Source organism: Macaca thibetana, chromosome 6 (assembly GCF_024542745.1).
Source record: "Macaca thibetana thibetana isolate TM-01 chromosome 6, ASM2454274v1, whole genome shotgun sequence".
Classification (NCBI taxonomy): Eukaryota; Metazoa; Chordata; class Mammalia; order Primates; family Cercopithecidae; genus Macaca; species Macaca thibetana.
In genome coordinates this window covers 138270476-138292120 of record NC_065583.1, presented here as the reverse complement: position 1 = coordinate 138292120, position 21645 = coordinate 138270476, and the positions used below count along the sequence as shown (strand labels likewise).

Genomic DNA, 21645 nt, shown 5'->3' with positions numbered 1-21645 from the left:
TAGTCAGGGAGCCTGGGGGGTTTATAGTCTTTAAAAATTAAAACAATTTAAAAAAAATATATTTAATGGGTACAGGTGCATATTTCTTTTCTTTTCTTTTTTTTTAATTAATTAATTTATTAATTATTATGATTATACTTTAAGTTCTAGGGTACATGTGCATAACGTGCAGGTTTGTTACATATGTATACTTGTGCCATATTGGTGTGCTGCACCCATCAACTCGTCAGCACCCATCAACTCGTCATTTACATCAGGTATAACTCCCAATGCAATCCCTCCCCCCTCCTCTTTTTTTTTTTTTTGAGATGGAGTCTCGCTCTGTCACCCAGGCTGGAGTGCAGTGGCGCGATTTTGGCTCATTGCAAGCTCTGCCTCCTGGGTTCATGCCATTCTCCTGCCTCAGCCTCCCCAGTAGCTGGGACTAAAGGCTCCCGCCACCATGCCTAGATAATTTTTTTGTATTTTTTTAGTAGAGACAGGGTCTCACCGTTTTAGCCAGGGTGGTCTTGATCTCCTGACCTCGTGATCCACCTGCCTTGGCCTCCGAAAGTGCTGGGATTACAGGCGTGAGCCACCGCGCCAGGCCTCAGGTGCATATTTCTTACATACACATGTTGTGTAGTGGTGAAGTCTGGACTTTCAGTGTTAATAGTGAACATTGTACCCAATAGGTAATTTTTCAACCCTCACTCCCCTCCCGTCATTTGTAGTCTCCAGTACCTGTTATTCTACTCTGTATGTCCATGTGGACCCATTGTTTAGTCCCAACTTACAAGTTATAATATGTAGTATTTGATGCCGGTCGTGGTGGCTCACACCTGTAATCCCAATGCTTTGGGAGGCCGAGGTGGCTGGATCATGAGGTCAGGAGATCGAGACCATCCTGGCTAACACGATGAGACCCCATCTCTACTAAAAATCCTCTGTTGTTAGATGGTTTTGTTGATTCCCTATCTTTGCTATTGTGAATAGTAATGTGATAAATATATGAGTGCAAGTATCTTTTTGATATAATGATTTCTTTCCTTTGGTTATATACCCAGTAGTGGGATTACTGGATTGAATGGTAGTTCCTATTTTGGTTCTTTGAGAAATGTCTGTAGCATAATGATTGTACTAATTTACATTCCCACCAAACTTGTTCCCTTTTCTCATGTTCCCATGTTCCCTTTCCTCTGCATACTTGCAACATGTTGTTTTTTGACTTTTTAGTAATAGCCATTCTGACTGGTATGTTATCTCGTTGTGGTTTTAATTTGCATTTCTCTGATGATTAGTGATGTTGAGCATTTTTTCATATGTTTATTGGCTGGTTGTATGTCTTTTGAGAAATGTCTGTTCATGCTCTTTGCCCAGTTTTTAATGAGGTTGTTTTTTTTTTTTTTTTTTTTTTTTTTGCTTGTCGAGTTGTCTTAGTTTTTCATAGATCCTAGATATTAGCCCTTTGTCAGATGCATAGTTTGCAAATATTTTCTCCCATTCTGTAGGTTGTCTTTTTACTTCAATTGTGTCTTTTGCTGTGCAGAAGTTTTTTAAGTTAGTTAATTCTCATTTGTCTATTTTTGTTGTATTTGCGTGTGAGGATGCGGCCTTAAATTCTTTGCCTGGCCCAATGTCCAGAAGGGTTTTTCCTAGGTTTTCTAGGATTTTTATAGTTTCAGGCCTTATGTTTAGGTCTTTAATCCATCTTGAGTTAATTTTTGTATATGATGAGAGGTATGGGTCCAGTTTCATTCTTCTGCACATCTATCCAATTTTCCCAGCACTATTTTTATTGAATAGGGTGTCCTTTCCCCAGTGTATATTTTTATCGACTTTGCTGAAGATCAGTTGGTTGTAGGAATGTGACTTTGTTTCTGGGTTCTGTATTCTGTTACATTTATCTGTGTGCTGTTTTTATACCAGTACTATGCTGTTTTGGCTACTATAGCCTTGCAGTATAGTTTGAAATTAGTAGACTGGGCATGGTGGCTCACGCCTGTAGTCCCAGCACTTTGGGAGGTCGAGGTGGGTGGATCACCTGAGGGTGGGAGTTGGAGACCCTGACCAACATGGAGAAATCCTGTCTCTACTAAACTGGATTTTGTAAAATTAGCTGGGCGTGGTGGCACATGCCTGTAATCCTAGCTACTCGGGAGGCTGAGGCAAGAGAATCGCTTGAACCCAGGAGGCGGAGGTTGTGGTGAGCCGAGAGATTGCAACATTGTACTCCAGCCTGGGCAACAAGAGTGAAACTCTGTCTCAAAAAAAACAAAAAAAAAGTCCTGGGGGCAGTGGCTCATGCCTATAATCCCAGCACTTTGGGAGGCAGAGGCGGGCAGATCATGAGGTCAGGAGTTCAAGACCAGCCTGACCAACATGGTGAAACCCCGTCTCTAGTAAAAATACAAAAATTAGCTGGCGTGGTGGCGGGCGCCTCTAATTCCAGCTACTCAGGAGGCTGAGGCAGGAGAATTGCTTGAACCCAGGAGACAGAGGTTGCAGTGAGCTGAAATCGCACCACTGCTTTCCAGCCCGGGTGACAGAGCGGGACTCCGTCGCCAAAAAAAAAAAAAAAAAAAATTGAAATTAAGTAATATGATGCCTGCAGCTTTGTTCTTTTGTTTTTGGTTCCATACGAGTTTTAGGATTGTTCTTTCTAATTATGTGAAAAATGGCACTGGTAATTTGATAGAGATTGCACTGAATCTGTAGATTTATTTGGGCAGTATGTTCATTTTAATGATACTGGCCTTTTAATCCATAAGCATGAGATGGTTTTTCATTTGTTTGTGTCATCTATGATTTCTTTTATCAGTGTTTTATAGTTCTCCTCATAGAGATCTTTTACCTTCTTGATTAAATATATTGCTAGGTATTTTATTTTTTGTAGCTAATGTTAATGGGATTGCCTTCTTGATTCAGTCATTGGCTACATAGTTACTGGTGTATTTTATACTGATTTCTGTATATTCATTTTGTTATATAAAGAATCCTGAAATCTTACTATGTTAATTTATCAAATCTAAGAGTTTTTGTGGAGTCTTTAGGGTTTTCTAGATTTAAGATTATATTGTCAGTGAACAGTGATAATTTGGATACCATGTATTTTTTTACCTTGCCTGATTGCTCTGACTAGGACTTCTAGCATTATGTTGAATAAGTGTGGTAAAAGTAGGCATCCTTGTCTTGTTCCAGTTCTAAACATTATAGTTGATACAACAGAAATACGATGACTATTAAGACTATTATGAAATAATACGCTCACAAACTACAAAACCTAGAGGAAATCGATGAGTTTCTTTTATAGGTGACTGGACTCTTTTCTTTTGCTAATTTTAAAATTCTTTCTTTCCCTTTGACTTAACACATTCTGAATATAATATCCTCTGGTGGAGTCCTTTTTGCTGTATATTTGCGTGGGGATCACTGGGCCTTCTGTATCTGGATGTCTAACTCTCTTGCTAGACTTAGGAAGTTTTCATTTATTATTCTTTTAAGTAGGTTTTCATCTCTTTTTGATCTCTCTTACCCCTGAGGCATACTGATAACTTATAAGTTCACTCACTTTATGCATATGTTGTGTAGTGGTGAAGTCTGGGCGTTTAGTGTTAATAGTGAACATTGTACCCAATAAGTAATTTTTCAGCCCTCACTCCACTCCCGTCTTTTGTAGTCTCTAATGCCTGTTATTTGGAATAAGTGCAATGTTGTGCTGAGAAGAATGTATATTCTGTTGATGTGGGGTGGAGAGTTCTGTAGATGTCTATTAGTCTGCTTGGTGCAGACCTGAGTTCAATTTCTGGATAACCTTGTTAACTTTCTGTTTCATTGATCTGTCTAATGTTGACAGTGGGGTGTTCAAATCTCCCATTATTACTGTGTGGGAGTCTAAGTCTCTTCGTAGGTCTCTAAAGACTTGCTTTATGAATCTGGGTGCTCCTGTATTGGGTGCATATATGTTTAGGATAGTTAGCTCTTCTTGTTGAATTGATCCCTTTACTATTATGTAATGGCCTTCTTTGTCTCTTTTGATCTTTGATGGTTTAAAGTCTGTTTTATCAGAGACTAGGATTGCAGCCCTTGCTTTTTTTTGTTTTCCATTTGCTTGGTAGATCTTCCTCCATCCCTTTATTTTGAGCCTATGTGTGTCTCTGCACATGACATGGGTCTCCTGAATACAGCACACTGATGGGTCTTGACTGTTTATCCAATTTACCAGTCTGTGTTTTTTAATTGAAGCATTTAGCCCATTTACATTTAAGGTTAATATTGTTATATATGAATTTGATCCTGTCATTATGATGTTAGTTGGTTATTTTGCTCATTAGTTGATGCAGTTTCTTCCTAGCATCAATGGTCTTTACAATTTGTCATGTTTTTGCAGTGGCTGGTACTGGTTGTTCCTTCCCATGTTTAGTGCTTCCTTCAGGATCTCTTGTAGGGCAGGCCTGGTGGTGACAGAATCTCTCAGCATTTGCTTGTCTGTAAAGGATTTTATTTCTCCTTCACTTATGAAGCTTAGTTTGGCTGGATATGAAGTTCTGGGTTGAAAATTCTTTTCTTTAAGAATGTTGAATATTGGCTCCCACTCTCTTCTGGCTTGTAGAATTTCTGCCGAGAGATCCACTGTTAGTCTGATGGGCTTCCCTTTGTGGGTAACCCGACCTTTCTCTCTGGCTGCCCTTAACATTTTTTTCCTTCATTTCAGCTTTGGTGAATCTGACAATTATGTGTCTTGGAGTTGCTTTTCTCGTGTAGTATCTTTGTGGTGTCCTCTGTATTTCCTGAATTTGAATGTTGGCCTGCCTCGCTAGGTTGGGCAAGTCCTCCTGGATAATATCCTAAAGAGTGTTTTCCAACTTGGTTCCATTCTCCCCGTCACTTTCAGGTACACCATTCAGACGTAGATTTGGTCTTTTCACATAGTCCCATATTTCTTGGCGGCTTTGTTCATTTCTTTTTACTCTTTTTTCTCTAAACTTCTCTTCTCGCTTCATTTCATTCATTTGATCTTCAATCACTGATACCCTTTCTTCCAGTTGATCAAATCGGCTACTGAAGCTTGTGCATACATCACGTAGTTCTCGTGCCATGGTTTTCAGCTCCATCAGGTCATTTAAGATCTTCTCTTCTCTGGTTATTCTAGTTAGCCATTTGTCTAATCTTTTTCCAAGGTTTTTAGCTTCTTTGTGATGGGTTCAAACATCCTCCTTTAGCTCGGAGAAGTTTGATCGTCTGAAGCCTTATTCTCTCAACTCGTCAAAGTCATTCTCCATCCAACTTTGTTCCATTGCTGGCGAGGAGCTGCATTTGTTTGGAGGTGAAGAGGCACTCGATTTTTAGAATTTTCAGCTTTTCTGCTCTGGTTTCTCCCCATCTTTGTGGTTTTATCTACCTTTGGTCTTTGATAATGGTGATGTACAAATGGGGTTTTGGTGTGGATGTCCTTTCTGTTTGTTAGTTTTCCTTCTATCAATCAGGACCCTCAGCTGCAGGTTTGTTGGAGTTTTCTCGAGGTCCACTACAGACCCTGTTTGCCAGGGCATCACCAGCGGAGGCTGCAGAACAGCGAATATTGCAGAACAGCAAGTGTTGCTGCCTGATCGTTCCTCTGGAAGCTTCGTCTCAGAGGGACACCTGGCCGTGTGAGGTGTCAGTTGGTCCCTACTGGGAGGTGTCTCCCAGTTAGGCTACTCGGGGGTTAGGGACCCAATTGAGGAGGCAGTCTGTCCGTTCTCAGATCTCAAACTCCGTGCTGGGAGAACAACTACTCTCTTCAAAGCTGTCAGACAGGGACATTTAAGTCTGCAGAAGTTTCTGCTGCCTTTGTTCAGCTATGCCCTGCTCCCGTAGGTGCAGTCTGCAGAGGCAGGCAGGCCTCCTTGAGCTGCGGTGGGCTCCACCCAGTTCAAGCTTCCTGGCCATTTGATTTACCTACTCAAGCCTCAGCAATGGCAGGTGCCCCTCCCCCAGCCTTGCTGCTGCCTTGCAGTTGATCTCAGACTGCTGTGCTAGCAATGAGCAAGGTTCCGTGGGCATGGGACCCTCCGAGCGATGCGCGGGTTATAATCTCCTGGTGTGCCATTTGCTAAGACCGTTGGAAAGGAAAAGTGCAGTATTAGGGTGGGAGCGACCTGATTTTCCAGGTGCTGTCTGTCACAGCTTCCCTTGGCTAGGAAAGGGAATTCCCTGACCCCATGGGCTTCCCAGGTGAGGCGATGCCTTGCCCTGCTTTGGCTCACGCTTGGTGGGCTGCACCCACTGTCCTGCATGCATTGTCCGGCAAGCCCCACTGAGATGAACCCGGTATCTCAGTTGGAAATGCAGAAATCACCCGTCTTCTGCGTCGCTCACGCTGAGAGCTGGAGACCTGAGCTGTTCCTATTCAGCCATCTTAGAACCTCTGGGGGAATTATTTTTGATTGGCATCTATTGCTGGACAGTTTTTGTAGTCCTTTGGTGGTGTCATATTTTCTTGCTTTTCTTATGTTTTCTGTGTCCTTCCATTCATGTCTGTACATCTGGTACAGCAGTTGCTTGTTTTAATTTTTTGAAAATGCATTTATAGAGGGGAATTTTTTCCTGAAGATGTATGTTGTTGATTGAGTAGGATACTTTGGCTTTGATTTTGCATACTTGTGGTAATGTAATCTTTGTATGACTTCTTCAGTAGTACACAGGGTTGGTGGCATCTGTGATTTCCTCAGTGGCTTAAGGTATAGTTATTAGGTGAGGTTATGGTGAAGTTTTGCTAGGGACTTGGACAACAACTGAGCCAGTCTTCAGGCCCTAGTAGTGGCAGCAGTGGGGTGAGTGTGCCTGTTTTTAGGCCCTAGACCACCTTATACTGGCCCTGGTATTGGTGGGTCCTGAAGGCTGATTCTTGGGCCTCCAGGTGGCATGCTTAGAAGCTAGTAGTGGGAGTGGTGGTCTAGGCGTGTGGGCAGTTTCCCAGGCCTCTGAGTATCTGGCATGGTATGGGCGATGGCAGTAGTAGTGGTGAAGCAACCCACTAGGACCCAAGTTGTCCATGTTGGAGTTACTGGAAGTTGTGATGGTTTGGGGGGACTAGTCTCTAGTGACATAGCTGCTCTGTGGCAGGTCAGTGGGTATTGTCCTTAGTGTGCTTAGGAGAGCTTGGTCTGCCCTGTTCTTCCCTGAGCTGGGTGGTGCCTGCAGCCACCTCAGCCCCAACTCAGCCCAAGGGTGGGACGTAACCCAGCTGTAAACACTCAAAATGGTACCTTGGGCCTGGGACCAGAGAGGGTGGTATCCCTCCCAGGCAAGCAGTGTAGGCAAGAAGCCGTGAGGAGTGCAGCCTGCTCACATCTTGGTCTCAACAGCAGCCCATAGCAGGGTGATAGGGAGCCTCCCAGGAGTGCCTGAGAGCGCCTGGTCTCCCCTCTTCCTCCCTGAAGCAGTGCAGCAGCAGCCAAGTCTGTAGATCCCTGGTATCTAGGCTTTCTGAGGCTGCTCTAGGCTTGGATGCCTGTGGGATTCCATGTGCTTTCCCCTTTCGGAGCAATGTCTCTGAGCAATCTTTAGGCAGCTCCATATGTGAGGCCCAAGGCCCTAGTGGGTTGAGGGTTTCTCCCACTCAGAGATTATGAAAGCCTGTTTTGGGGTGTGAAGCCCTGTGGATTTTTGTCTTACTGTTTCCCTGTCTTCAGGAGCCTTTCCCCACTCTTAGTCAGTCTCTGGCTGGCAGGCTGCCTCTAACCCTCTCTTCTGGTGCCTCCCATCTCTTTTCTTTTTTTTTTTTTTTTTTTTTTTTGAGACAGAGTCTCGCTCTGTCGCCCAGGCTGGAGTGCAGTGGCCGGATCTCAGCTCACCGCAAACTCCGCCTCCCGGGTTCACGCCATTCTCCGGCCTCAGCCTCCCGAGTAGCTGGGACTACAGGCGCCCGCCACCTCGCCCGGCTAGTTTTTTGTATTTCTTAATAGAGACGGGGTTTCACCGTGTTAGCCAGGATGGTTTCGATCTCCTGACCTCGTGATCCGCCCGTCTCGGCCTCCCAAAGTGCTGGGATTACAGGCTTGAGCCACCGCGCCCGGCCTCCCATCTCTTTTCTGATAAATCCTAGTGTTCTGCCCTAGAGGATTTGTTCAAAATGTGAATATCTACTTACTACTTAATAGTAAGTAGATAGTTCATGGTTCCTCTCCATGGAGGAGTTACATACTACCTGTGTCTAGTCAGCTGTCTTGATCTGAGTGTCTTCCTTTTTTTTTTTTTTTTTTTTTTTAATGTGACAGGGTCTTGCTCTGTCACCTGGTCTGGAGTGCAATGGTGTGATCATAGCTCACTGCAGCCTCAAACTTCTAAGCTCAAGCTATCCCCCTCCCTGCCTCAACCTCCCAAGTAGCTGGGACTACAGGTGCATGCCATCACGACCAGTTTTTTTTTTTTTGTAGAGCCGGGGTCTTGCTATGTTGCCCCAGCTGGTCTTGAACTCCTGGCCTTATACAGTTCTCCCACCTTGGCATCCCAAAATACTGTGATTATAGATGTCAGCTGCTGCACCTGGCCGAGAGAGCCTAGTCTTTTTTTTTTTTTTTTCCAAGATGGAGTTTTGCTCTGTCGCCCAGGCTGGATTGTGGTCGTGCAATCTCGGCTCACTGCAACCTCTGCTTCCTGGGTTCAAGCAATTCTCTGCATCAGCCTCCCGAATAGCTGGGATTACAGGTGCCCACCACCACGCCTGGCTAATTTTTTTTGTATTTTTAGTGGAGACGGGATTTCACTATCTTGGCCAGGCTGGTCTTGAATTCTTGACCTCATGATCCACCTCCCTTGGCCTCCCAAAGTGTTGGGATTATGGGTCTGTGCCACCACACCTGGCCAAGCCTAGTCTTTTAAACAAGACTCTACGTATGCATCCTCTACATATGAGTCAATAGTAACATAGGTGGTGATTTGGGATGGCACGTGAGCTACCACCAGGATCTATGCAAAATTACAGAGCAGGAGAATTTCTTCTTAGAGCTTCTAACTTCCTTTTCTGAATACTTTTCCATGCTCTTCTATGCATTTTCAGAGTTTTCAGGTTTATCTAGCCCTGCCTCTTCGTTTTCTTTTACTCTCCACAAGTTCCTTTCTCTTTGGTAAATTTCTCATTCACATTAAAATACTTTGAAAGTATTAGTTTCAGTTCAGTGGTCTTTTTGATTTAGTGTCTGTCATTTTCTGAGGAGGACCTACTGTTTGTTCTAATTAAACATTAGTATCACCAGATATCAACACCTGTGAAAAGAAGGGAATAAAGGAATTAAAATCTGAAATTTTAAAAAATAAAAATAAAATAAATTTAAAAATCACGAAATAGTTAAGGAGTAGTACCAGTTAGAGCTTTGGGAAGAGGAAGAGTCTGCTGTTGAGAGGGACTCCTGTAGAGAGGACAGATGTGGCCTTGAAATCTATCAGTAGATCTTGATTGTAGACTCTAATATGATTAAAATTCATTCTAATATGTGAGTGACTAAAAAGCTCGGTTCTTTAGGAGTATTTTCTGGTTTTTTTTTTAGGCAGAGTCTCGCTCTGTGGCCCAGGCTAAAGTGCAGTGGTGTGATCTCAGTTTACTGCAACCTCTGCCTCCCCAGCTCAAGCCATTCTCCTGCCTCAGCCTCCCCAGTAGCTGGGATTACGGGCACCTGCCACCACGCCTGGCTTATTTGTATTTTCGTAGAGATGGGGTTTCACCATGTTGGTCAGGCTGGTCTTGAACTCCTGACCTCAGGTGATCTGCCTGCCTCGGCCTCCCAAAGTGCTAGGATTACAGGCTTGAGCCACCGCGCCTGGCCAAATATTTTCATTTTTTAATTGCTTATGAATTTCTAATTGGAATATTGTTGAGATAGATGTTTTGAACAAACTTCTTTGTTCTAGAAAGTAAAATTCATGAAATATGTATGGCAATTGTCTACTACCAGTCATTCTTTCACCCTCAGTTTTTGAACTTTCACACCTCTGCTTGGTATAGCCCATTTTAAATCGTCACAAACATTGTAAAGTATCTTTTCTAAACATGTTGTTTTTTATTTATTACAGGTCCTACTGGGTAGGTGATATCAGCTGGACGCATGATAGTCTTTTTCTGGCTTGTATGTTAAAACGTGGCTCTCTGGTTTTATTGACCTGCCAAGGTGAATTGTTAACATTAATTACATTTGGTTGCTCTATAGAATTTGGGCCAGCAGAATTTATTCCTCTTCATCCACTAATAACATATAGGTGAGACATTTGAATTGTGTTAATTTGTTTATAGATTTTTTTTCTGTTTTGTATTACTTTTACTGTGTATTTAAAAAAATTTCATCTTTCAAATTGTCTTACTTTTTCTTTGAGTCTGTCATCTCAATATCTGTTTCTTATTTATAGTTTTCTTGTATTTCTTTTTGTGCTTAATCCTGGTGAAAATTTGACATCGTGAGTATGTAAGTATAAGTTATTTAAGTATTTAATAACACTAAAAATTATCTTTGATATAAAAGTTAATAAAAGTATGATATAGCGTTTATTGTTATAAAAGAATAGCACTTAGAAAATTAATAACTCAAAATTAACTTTACATATGAATTTTCCCAAAGGGGAAAATTTATTGGAAATGGATAGAAAACTGTAGGATTTGGCCATATTTTAATTTTTGTTGTTGTTTTTAAAATTTTTTTATTGATACGCAATATTTTACATATTTATGGGATACATGTGATATTTTGTTACATGCATAGCATGTGTCATATAATTTTTACTTGTGAGATGAAGTAGCAATTTGGCTTTGGAGTCACATCAAGATTCACATACTGGTTCTTTTACTTATTAATTGTATGACTTTGGGTTAGTTATTCTTTTTTTTTTTTAATTTTCAAATTTTCGTTCTCATTTTTATTTATTTTTTTCTTGAGATGGAGTTTCGCTCGTTGCCCAGGCTGTAGTGCAGTGGTGTGATCTCAGCTCACTGCAACACCCCCTCCCGGGTTCAAGTGATTCTTCTGCCTCAGCCTCCCAAGTAGCTGGGATTACAGGCATGTGCCACCACGCCTGGCTAATTTTGTATTTTTAGTTACAAGAAGGGGTTTCACCATGTTGGACAGGCTGGTCTCGAACTCCTGACCTCAGGTGATCCACCTGCCTTGGCCTCCCAAAGTGCTAGAAGTACAGGTGTGAGCCACCACACTCGACCAATTCTTTTATTTTTAAAAATTTCTTTTGATCTCCAATCCTGCAGAAGGGTTATTCTTTAAGCCTGTTTCTTTTACTGTGAAATGAGTGTGACACTAATTGTGTCTTAGGGTTTAGAGAATGAAGTAAGATAATACATAATTGTAAATCAGCACAGGCTGGCATAAAATTAGTGCTCAGTAAATATTTGTTATTATTGATGTTGATTATATGTGGCTAGACACATATGCATAACTATTTATAAGACAGAAAAGTTGGAAAAGACCTTTGAAATTAATCTGTTCCTTTTGCTTTGTAGAAAGGAAACTGAGGTAGGGTGCTTCCTTGATTATATCTAGCAAAAAAATGACATTTAATTTAATTTAATTTTTTTTTTTGAGATGGAGTCTTGCTCTGTCACCCAGGCTGGAGTGCAGTGATGTGATCTTGGTTTACTGCAACCTCTGCCTCCTGGGTTCAAGAAATTCTTCTGCCTCAGCCTCCTGAGTAGCTGGGATTACAGGCGCGCCACCATGCCCAGATAATTTTTGTATTTTTATTAGAGACGGGGTTTCACCATATTGGTCAGGCTGGTCTTAAACTCCTGACCTCGTGATCCGCCCGCCTCGGCCTCCCAAAAATGACAATTTTTAGCAATTGGTAATGCTAATGGAAAAATGTGTCACTTCCTGCAGTGAAAGTATTTTTTCTTTACTTGTGGTCTAATTCATAATTCATTAGAATTTTCTCATATTCTCCTTTAAAATTAATATTTGGGGCCTTCCAAAACTGATTGCTTTTTTTCTGATTATGAAAGTATAGTATTCATTATTTATTTTAGCACTCAAAAATCAAATTTACAAAACTAAATAATGTGGAAAATTAAATACTTGTAATCCTATACTTCAAATGTAACAATTATTAACATTTTAGTATGTTGTCCCCCAGATTTTAAAAATATTCATATAACAATGATAATAGCAATATTTGTTTCTTTTTTAAAGACTAAATTATGTGATATATCCTGTTTACTATTTTTCATTTTTGATTTAACAGTATATCCTTTATATCTTTCCATGTTAGGCATTATTTTTAATGGTTCTACAGATGTCTGTGGTGTGTATGTCCTGTAATTACCAATTTTCTATTGTTGCCATTTGACTAATAAAAAAAAATCTGTATTTGAATAGCTGCCTAACCAGAAAAATATTACAATATACTTTGATGTTTTGTTCCTTTTATATTTGTAAAGCCCCAACTTTAATAAGGAGTGATATTAAGTAATCAGAATCAGGTACATCATAATAACAATAATGTATGTTTAAGTTAAGTGGAAACTCAAATTTAAATAGGTAAAATTTTACTCACCACCATTCTCTCCAAATCTTCTCAACTTTTTTCTTTCTCCTCTTTAATAAAAAGTATACTGATAGCTCATAATTTTATTTGTGTAAGTATATTTAAATATATGGTAAGAGGAAAGTTAACTATTTAACTCTCTTTAATAGTAAAATTATTTTCTGAAATAGGTTGTATGTAGATTAAATATGAAATAGAATAAATGCTACCATTTAGGAAAATTTTAAAACATACGAACCTATATATTATTTTGTCTTAATCACTGTGTTATATTTTCCTGAAAGATATATATACACATTTAATATTTTTTGTGTTTCACCTGCTTGCTTTTTCATTGTTCTGTAACTTTTTGTTTTTTTTTTTTTAAAAACGTTATTTTCCTTAAGATCTTTCTCTTACTGATTCTTGTATTTTGATGTTTGTTTACTAGACCACAGCAGTTTACGTTTCAAGATTCAAATAATTCTGTTGATTCATCAGCTTCTGATAGTGACCCTATGAGACAGAGATTTTCTATAAAAGCACACTCACAGTTACCCTACCTCGTTATATCTGATGGATATATGGTCACAACCCTTCGATTTCTTGATAGCTTGTCTCCGTCAGTGCACATGAGATCACTTCTACTTGATTCAACCCAAAGGCTTGAGAAAATATATCAAAGTGTGATCTTGTCTAAGGTACAGGGCTTTTTTATATCATTGGGAAAAGTTGCCTTTTTCTTTTCAAATTTAAAACTTTACTGACAATAATGTCCTTGAATTGTATACAGTTGTCTATAGAACTTTTAATTGCTTATAATAGAATTACAGATAACGTTTTGCTCTTGGAAATCTTTCATCTTTTCTTGTTTAGCCAGAAGGCAAAGGACTGAATTTGCGATCACTGAATTCCTTAAGGTCTAGCCTGTTAAAACACCAAAGAAATGAAAGTTCAGCCGATTTCACTGTCCCCAAATTCTTGCAGGCAGAAGAAACAATAAATTTAAATGAAAATACAGCAGATTTTCAGGTACTTAGTAGCAGTATTTTATTTGCTTGGAACAATTATGACTTTATTCCAAGAAACATATTTTGTTTTTCTCTTGTTAAAGGGAAGAGAAATATAAGAACACCGAAGTGATTCTATTGATAAGGTATTAAATGGTATTAAGTATTGTTTTTTTCCCCTCATGTTTTAGGATTTTGAAGCAGAAGAAACTAACAAAGACAGACACTTTCCAGACAACTTATTTCCTTTTTGGAACAAAAGAGATGATGGGCTGTGTAGTACTATGAAGGAAGGAAGATTGGAATTTGCATCTATGTTTGATACGATACATGCAAAGGATGCTAGTGAGGAGACAGACAGAACCATTACAGAACTGCATTCTATCCAGAAAAGTCTACTTGCTGCGTGGACTATAGGAATTTCAAAAACTGTGACAGAAAAAAATTTAATGTTAAATTACATAGTAGTTTGTATCACTCATTTTTTTTACATTCTTCAATTTATAAAATGTCCTTTTCCCAAACTTGATCTTTTTTTAAGCAAAAGCTCAAGACATAATGCATGGATACTTTGTATCTTTCAACTTTTTCATCAGTGTTTATCAATCCATTATTGGGATACAAGATACAAACAAGATGTGGGGCATTTGATAAAGCTGACCTCAAATACTATAAAACTTTTGCTGACTCAGCAACAAAAGGGTCAGTTATTCTCAGAGACACTTTTAGCCTGTTTTTATTTACTCAGAATGGTAGCTGACAATTTAAATGGTGTATACAGTCTTCATCCTGAAGTTATTTCAGCATCAGCTGATGGAAGTAAAATAACAGCTCAAGATTCATTGATGGTACCTATTTTTCAAATGTTTCGAGATAGTGGTTCTCAGGAAAACTGGTCTTGGAACTCATTTTTCAAGATTCATCCACAAGTAGTAAATCTTGTGCAACAGCCAGGACACAGGTATAATCACTTATTTTAATAAATACTGGGATACTATTAGTTTGGATGTTTTTACTTTTTTAGAAACTGAGCTACAATTCCCATATTGTAAAATTCATCATTTTAAAATGTACTATTCAGTGTTTGTTAGTATATTTATAAGGTTGTGAAACTATTAGCACTAATTCAGAACGTTTTTATCACCCCAGAAGGAAACCTTTTTTTTTTTTTTTTTTTTTTTTTTTTTTTTTTTGAGACGGAGTCTCACTCTGTCGCCCAGGCTGGAGTGCAGTGGCCGGATCTCAGCTCACTGCAAGCTCCGCCTCCCGGGTTCACGCCATTCTCCTGCCTCAGCCTCCCGAGTAGCTGGGACTACAGGCGCCCGCCGCCTCGCCCGGCTAGTTTTTTGTATTTTTTAGTAGAGACGGGGTTTCACCGTGTTAGCCAGGATGGTCTCGATCTCCTGACCTCGTGATCCACCCGTCTCGGCCTCCCAAAGTGCTGGGATTACAGGCTTGAGCCACCGCGCCCGGCCAGAAGGAAACCTTGTATCTGTTAGCACTCAGCATTACAGATTTTATTTTTTAAAATATTTAAGTACATGCTTCAAAACATCATGTTAAATATGTCATGTTATATGTGATAAATGTATACACTTTTAGTTTGCCAAAAAAAATTGCAGGATTTATGCCAAATGTTGTGCAATACGTATTTTCTTAGTCTCGGAAAACCCATGATGTTGAAAGATTTTGGTTTAGTTAAGTACTGTTAAAAAATGACCTCTCTTTTTTTTTTTTTTTTTTTTTTTTTTTTTTGAGATGGAGTCTTGCTTTTGTCCCCCAGGCTGGAGTGCGATGGTGCAATCTCAGCTCACTGCAAACTCCGCCTCCTGGGTTCAAGTGATTCTCCTGCCTCAGCCTCCTGAGTAGCTGGGATTACAGGCGCCTGCCACCACGCTTGGCTAATTTTTGTATTTTTAGTAGAGACGGGATTTCACCATGTTGGCCAGGCTGATCTAGAACTCCTGACCTCAGGTGATCCGCCCACCTCAGCCTCCCAAAGTGCTGGGATTACAGGCGTGAGCCACCGCGCCTGGCCAAAATGACCTCTTAAAAAAGTTAGGCTGGGCGCAGTGGCTCATGCCTGTAATCCAGCACTTTGGGAGGCTGAGGCAGGTGGATCACTTGACCCCATGACTAGCCTGGGCAACATGATGAAACTCCACAACTAAAAAATTAGCCAGGCCTGTTGGCATGTGTAATCCCAGCTACCCAGGAGGCTGAGGCGAGAGGATTGCTTAAGTCCAGGAGGTAGTGGTTGAGCAGATATCACGCCACTGCATTCTGGTGTGGGCGACAGAAGGAGACTCTGCCTGAAAAGAAAAAAACAAACAAAAAACAGTGTGGTGCACCTGTGGTCCCAGCTGCCTGGGAGGCTGAGATGGGAAGATTGCTTGAGCCCAGGAGGTTGAGGCTACAGTAAGCTGTTATGGAGCCACTGCAATTCAGCCTGGTCAACAGAGCAAGACCCTGTTTCCTAGGCTGGAGTGCAGTGGCACATACCTGTAATCTCACCTGCTCTGGAGGCTGAGGTAGGACAATCACTTGGGCCCAGGAGTTTGAGATCAGTCTGGGCAACATAGCAAGACCCTGTGTCTTTAAAAAAAAAAAAAAAAAAAAAAAAAAAAGATTGCTTAAAATATTTATGAAGATTTTATATAAGGCATTATTTGATCATTTTATTTTGCATTTTATTTAAATGTGATCAGTTTGTTTGTATGTTATACTGATGAAGAATACAGGCAAAAAAAAAAAGGCTAAAAAGGAGGCTAAACTCATCATTAGCCTGAAATTTGCTTTTGATAATTACCTGATTTTATTTGCAGATTGCGTATTCTCTGGAGAATACTGTACAAAAAAACTTTATGGTATCAAGCACAATTAAATCGAAGAGTTCCTGAAGCTGATAGTCAGTTAACTGAAAAGATGACACATGAAGCATCTACTGTCAAGTCCCTGTTATGTCATTTGCAGGCTAACCTACAGAGTACTGGAGATTGCTTGAATCAAACCTTAGAACTTAAATCTATCAATGGTGAGTATTTTATGAATATTTTCTAACTCCATGAATAAATGACATAGTTAACCAGACTTTGAATTTCTAATTGGTTGTAATGATTTGTTTTTCAAAATAATTCCTGACTGAGTGCCATTGACTGAATTTTAAAACAAAGTAAATTTTTATGAAGTAATATAATTAACTATGACTAATCGTTGGTTAAAATCTTTCTAGGGGAAGAGTGTTTCTTATTAGGATCATATGAAAAGTCTGTTCAGCTGTGGAAAAAAGCTCTACAAGAAATCGGAGAGAAAGGTAGGAGAGTGTTAAAAAATATGTGCCATAATATTAGCAGGACACGTTTTAGCTTGCTATAGACCTTAACAGTAATTCTGAATTCCAAAACATATGTGCCATTATATTAGCAGGACATCTTTTAGCTTGCCATAGACCTTAAAAATAATTCTAAATTTCAGAGTGCTTATGATATCCTAATGCCAAATAGAATACATGTTGTAGGCAACCTGACACTCATGAATACTTATTTAAAATTATTATTAACCTTGGAATTGGTAACACTAAGAACCTTTTCAGTGATCTATAGGTAAGTCTCCTTCTGTCCTTTCTTTGATTTGTGGTAAAGCCTGTGGTTGATTGTTGATGGGAAAAATGAGATTTAGACCCACAAAATAATGTGGGTCTTTTTTTTGTCAGTTACAGAGACTACAAGTATCTAAATGGGAAACTATAGGTCATATATTTCACCACCTACTTACAGACTTAGAGAAAGATAGAGTGAGGGCTTTTTGCCTTTAAGTAATTTAACTTTAAGAATTGTGTGTCAGTTAAACATATCGTTGCATTAATTGTGGGCTTCATGGAGTTTTTGATAAGGATATGGGGTGTGGATGTTAGAAACTGGTTATAGCTTTTATGATATAGAGCTGAGGATATGGCTGAGATGACAGAGGTTCTCAGCTGGTGACCCTGGAACCCTGACTGCACCTCCTACATGGTCAGGTTTGGCCTATTATTATTATTATTTTTTTTTTTTGAGACGGAGTCTCGCTCTGTAGCCCAGGCTGGAGTGCAGTGGCCGGATCTCAGCTCACTGCAAGCTCCGCCTCCCGGGTTCACGCCATTCTCCGGCCTCAGCCTCCCGAGTAGCTGGGACTACAGGCGCTGCCACCTCGCCCGGCTATTTTTTGTATTTCTTAGTAGAGACGGGGTTTCACCGTGTTAGCCAGGATGGTCTCGATCTCCTGACCTCGTGATCCGCCCATCTCGGCCTCCCAAAGTGCTGGGATTACAGGCTTGAGCCACCGTGGCCGGCCTGGCCTATTATTACATTTATTTTCTGACTGCTGTGACTTTGTATGTTTCATTAATTCATCTACTTAACCAGTATTTGTTGAGTGCCTGCTATGTGCCCAGCACCGTATTAGGCACTAGGATAACTGAAATAAATTAACTTTACCCTCAAGTTGCCCACAGTCACTTTTCTCATTATGTTTTATGGTAGACATTTAGGGAGCACAGAAGAACACCTCAATACAATCAAGATGGAGTGCAAGCATCAGTCTGGGGAAAGCCTCTTGGAGTTGACATTTAAAATTGAGTAGATATTGGCCAATTAAGGTCATGGAAATGACATAACAGAGGATATAGTATTCCAAAACCAGAAAGGCTTGAGAAACCCTGGCAATTTGTTAAACTTCAGGTAGTTTAGTAGGACTAGATTACGTGATATATGTATATGTGATATTGGTGAGAGGATCATAAGAGCTAAGTTGAGAGGCAGATGGACAACAGGTGATGAAGGAGGGTCTTTAATGGAGTGCTAAGGAATTAAGATTTTATCTTGAAGACAATGGAATCAGTTAAGACACTTTAGGTAGGAAAAGGACTTGTACAAATAAGGATAGGCCATTTAGAAAGATCATTTTGGTCAGTTGTGGAAGGTCATTTGCAGGACTATAATGTAGGGATGTGGGTTTTACTTGGAAGCAAGAAAATCAGTCAGGTGAGGAGGCTTGAAACCAAAGCAATGTCAAGGGTAATGGAGAACAGAGGTTACATTTGACAGTTATTTAATAGGCTTGATCAGTCTACTTGTGATTGAGTAGACTTGGAGAAAGAAGGCTAGTGTAGTTCTCTGACTTTGGGATTGTCCATCTGGATGAAGAAGAGCAGCATTCACTGAGATGTGAAATTCTGGATGAAGAAAAGTTTTTGTAATGAATTCCATTGTGGACATTTTGTTTAATTTCATTTACAACTACATCCATTAGGAATGGCTTCTAGTAATGGAGATTAAAAGTAGCAGTGGCTTCAACAAAGAGTGGCTTTCCTTTGTGAAAGGAGGTCAGAAGTTGCAGTTTGGGGCTGATTTGGTGTTTCCATGGTATCACCAAGGCCCCAGGCTCCTTTAGTTTTTCTACTGTATCATCTTTAGTGCCTTGCTTCCAATCTTAGGGCCATTACATAGGCTAAGATGGTTCCTGGACCTTCAGCTATCACATCCATATTCTAGGCAGCAAATAGGATAAAGGTTGGTAGAGCTAGAAAGGTTGCATTTCCTAGCTAATTTACCTTTCTTTAAGCAGCTTTTCTGGAAATTGTATACAATATTATCTCTTGAATGAGAACATAGTCACATTTTTACATGGCCACATCTAGGGAGAAATTGTAATCTGGGCGCATTATATCCCCAAATAAAATTGGAATTATTTTACTCAAAAAGAATGGTAGGCAACCAGCAGTTTCAGTCTTCAGATATGTAAAGGCAGTTGTCAGGCCTGCTCCTATCTTATTGGATAACTGGTTTTTCTGCTTCAGGTAGTCTCTTTGGCCATCCCTTTGATATACATATGGTTCCTTGGAGTTTTTGTGGCATGTTCCCTTCTGTTTCATACTGTGTATACTTGAGATAAAAGTTATTAGTAGACCTTAATGCTAAGATGATAAGAATTTGCAGCTTTCTTTGAGTAAAATCTAAGTCATCCTAGGGTGTGATGAAAAAAAATAAATTGTTTAGAATTTAAAATGAAAAAGAGCAAAGTATGACTTACCTGTTAAAAAAATCATTTATTGAAGTGTGAAACAGATACAGAAAGGTTTACATATCATGAGTGTACAACTTGATGAATTTTCACAAACTACACACTCCTGTCAATTGAGCACTACACTAAGGGCATTCCTTTGCTTACATACTTTTAAGGTAAGCTTAATTCTTGTTTCAGGAGGAAGAAGGACATATTTTCTTCAGATACGCTATTATCTTTCTCTTTTATACTGCCACCTCTATAGCTATAATTTAAATGATGCTCAAGGATTGTGTGATCAGCTAGCAAGAGAAATCCTGAGATGGTCCCAACTACCTGTAAAAGAAAATAAAGATTTTTCAGGTATGTTTTCTTTTTATTTTATTTTTAAAAAGAGACAGGGTTTCCTTATGTTGTCAGGCTGGCTTCAAACCCCTGAGCTCAAGTAATCCTCCCACCTCAGCTGCCTCAAGTGGCTAGGACTACAGAATTCATTATATTTACTCGTTAGTTTGTATTTATAGTGTAGACATGAAATTGCTTATACATAAAAGTTGGTTGTTCTACCTCTCTGGTGATTAAGTATATTATGTTGGATTTTGGACTCTCAGTTTCCCAATAGCAGGGACTATGTTGAGGTTTTTTGTTTGTTTGTTTTTAAATCTTAGAATCCCCAGGATTTAGCAGTATAGTAATTGCCTGCTGAGCTGATAGTATAATTGCTTTCTTATAACCATATTTGTTAGACATAGTATTAGGTACCCAAGTGTTTTTCCTTAGTATGTTAACTGTTGCTTATAGCGGTTTAGTGAAATCATAAAAATCATTTTCCGAGATATTTTGAGTCTTCTAAAAAATCTGGGCTGAGAGCAGTGGCTCACCCCTGTAATCCCAGCACTTTGGGAGGCCGAGGCGGATGGATCACGAGGTCAGGAGATTGAGACCATCCTGGCTAACATGGTGAAACCCCGTCTCTACTAAAAATGCAAAAAAATTAGCTGGGCGTGGTGGCGGGTGCCTGTAGTCCCAGCTACTCGGGAGGCTGAGGCAGGAGAATGGCGTGAACCTGGGAAGTGGAGCTTGCAGTGAACCGAGATGGTGCCACTGCACTCCAGCCTGGGCAACAGAGCAAGACTCCATCTCAAAAACAAAAAAAATAAATAAAAAATCTGTTTACGAGATTGCAGAGTATCTGGATTGACTTTTTCAAGGAGGTGTATTTAAATCAGGCCATAACCAGAGAGAAAGATATATATGAATGAACATGTAATATATTTATAATGGTTATAGGGTGGTAGGCTGCTAGATGTATACTGTATATATGAATGTGTCTGAAAGGCCCAATGTATTCGAAATTTCTAAATAGAGTTGATACCGATTTCATTCTTGATTGTTTCAGCCACTGTTTAAAAATGTCTTATTTTGTGAGTTTTTTTTTTTTTTTTTTTTTTGAGACATGGTCTTATTATTCTGTTGCTGAGGCTGGAGTGTGGTTGAGTGATCTTAGCTTACCTGACCTCTGCCGCCTGGGCTCAAGCCATCCTCCCACCTCAGCCTCATGAGTAGCTGGGACTACAGGCATGTGCCACCACGCCTGGCTAATTTTGGTATTTTTTTGTAGAGATGGGAAGCTCACCCTGTTGCTCAGGCTGATCTTGACTTCCTGGGCTCAAGCAATCTGCCCACCTTGGCCTCCCAAAGTGTTGGGATTATAGGTGTGAGCCACTGTGCTTGGCTTACTTTCTGATTTTTATCTTTTTAAATTTTTGTGTTCATTAAGGCAGTAATACATGTTCATATTAGGTGATTTTGAAAATACGGAAAAGTAGAAAGGAAACAAAATCACTTATAAGTTTAGTTTTTTTGTCTAGGACCTTTTGATATATGTATATGTATATATTACCACAGCTGGATAATCTTATAAATTTAATATTATGATGAATATTTTCCAGTGCCAATAAACTTAAAAAAAATCTATTGAACCTTTTTCCCATTGTACATTTTGTTGCCATGTATTTACTATTTTAAATAATGCTGCAGTGTACCTAAATATTTGTGAGCATTACTAATAATTTCTTTCTTTCTTTTTTTTTCTTTTTTTTTAGACGGAGTC

General features: G+C 39.7%; 1 protein-coding gene across 6 annotated transcripts in view; it reads left to right on the top strand.

Annotated features, from left to right (window-relative positions):
• The window catches only part of CPLANE1 (ciliogenesis and planar polarity effector complex subunit 1), a 163189-nt gene that overhangs the window by 10966 nt on the left and 130578 nt on the right, over positions 1–21645 (top strand). For all 6 annotated transcript variants that reach the window (XM_050794494.1, XM_050794493.1, XM_050794492.1 and 3 more), the window contains exons 9-15: positions 10033–10215; positions 12932–13181; positions 13357–13512; positions 13682–14451; positions 16316–16524; positions 16723–16803; positions 19731–19895. In XM_050794494.1, the coding sequence (XP_050650451.1) occupies positions 10033–10215; positions 12932–13181; positions 13357–13512; positions 13682–14451; positions 16316–16524; positions 16723–16803; positions 19731–19895 (1814 nt within the window). The remainder of the gene's footprint in view (positions 1–10032; positions 10216–12931; positions 13182–13356; positions 13513–13681; positions 14452–16315; positions 16525–16722; positions 16804–19730; positions 19896–21645) is intronic.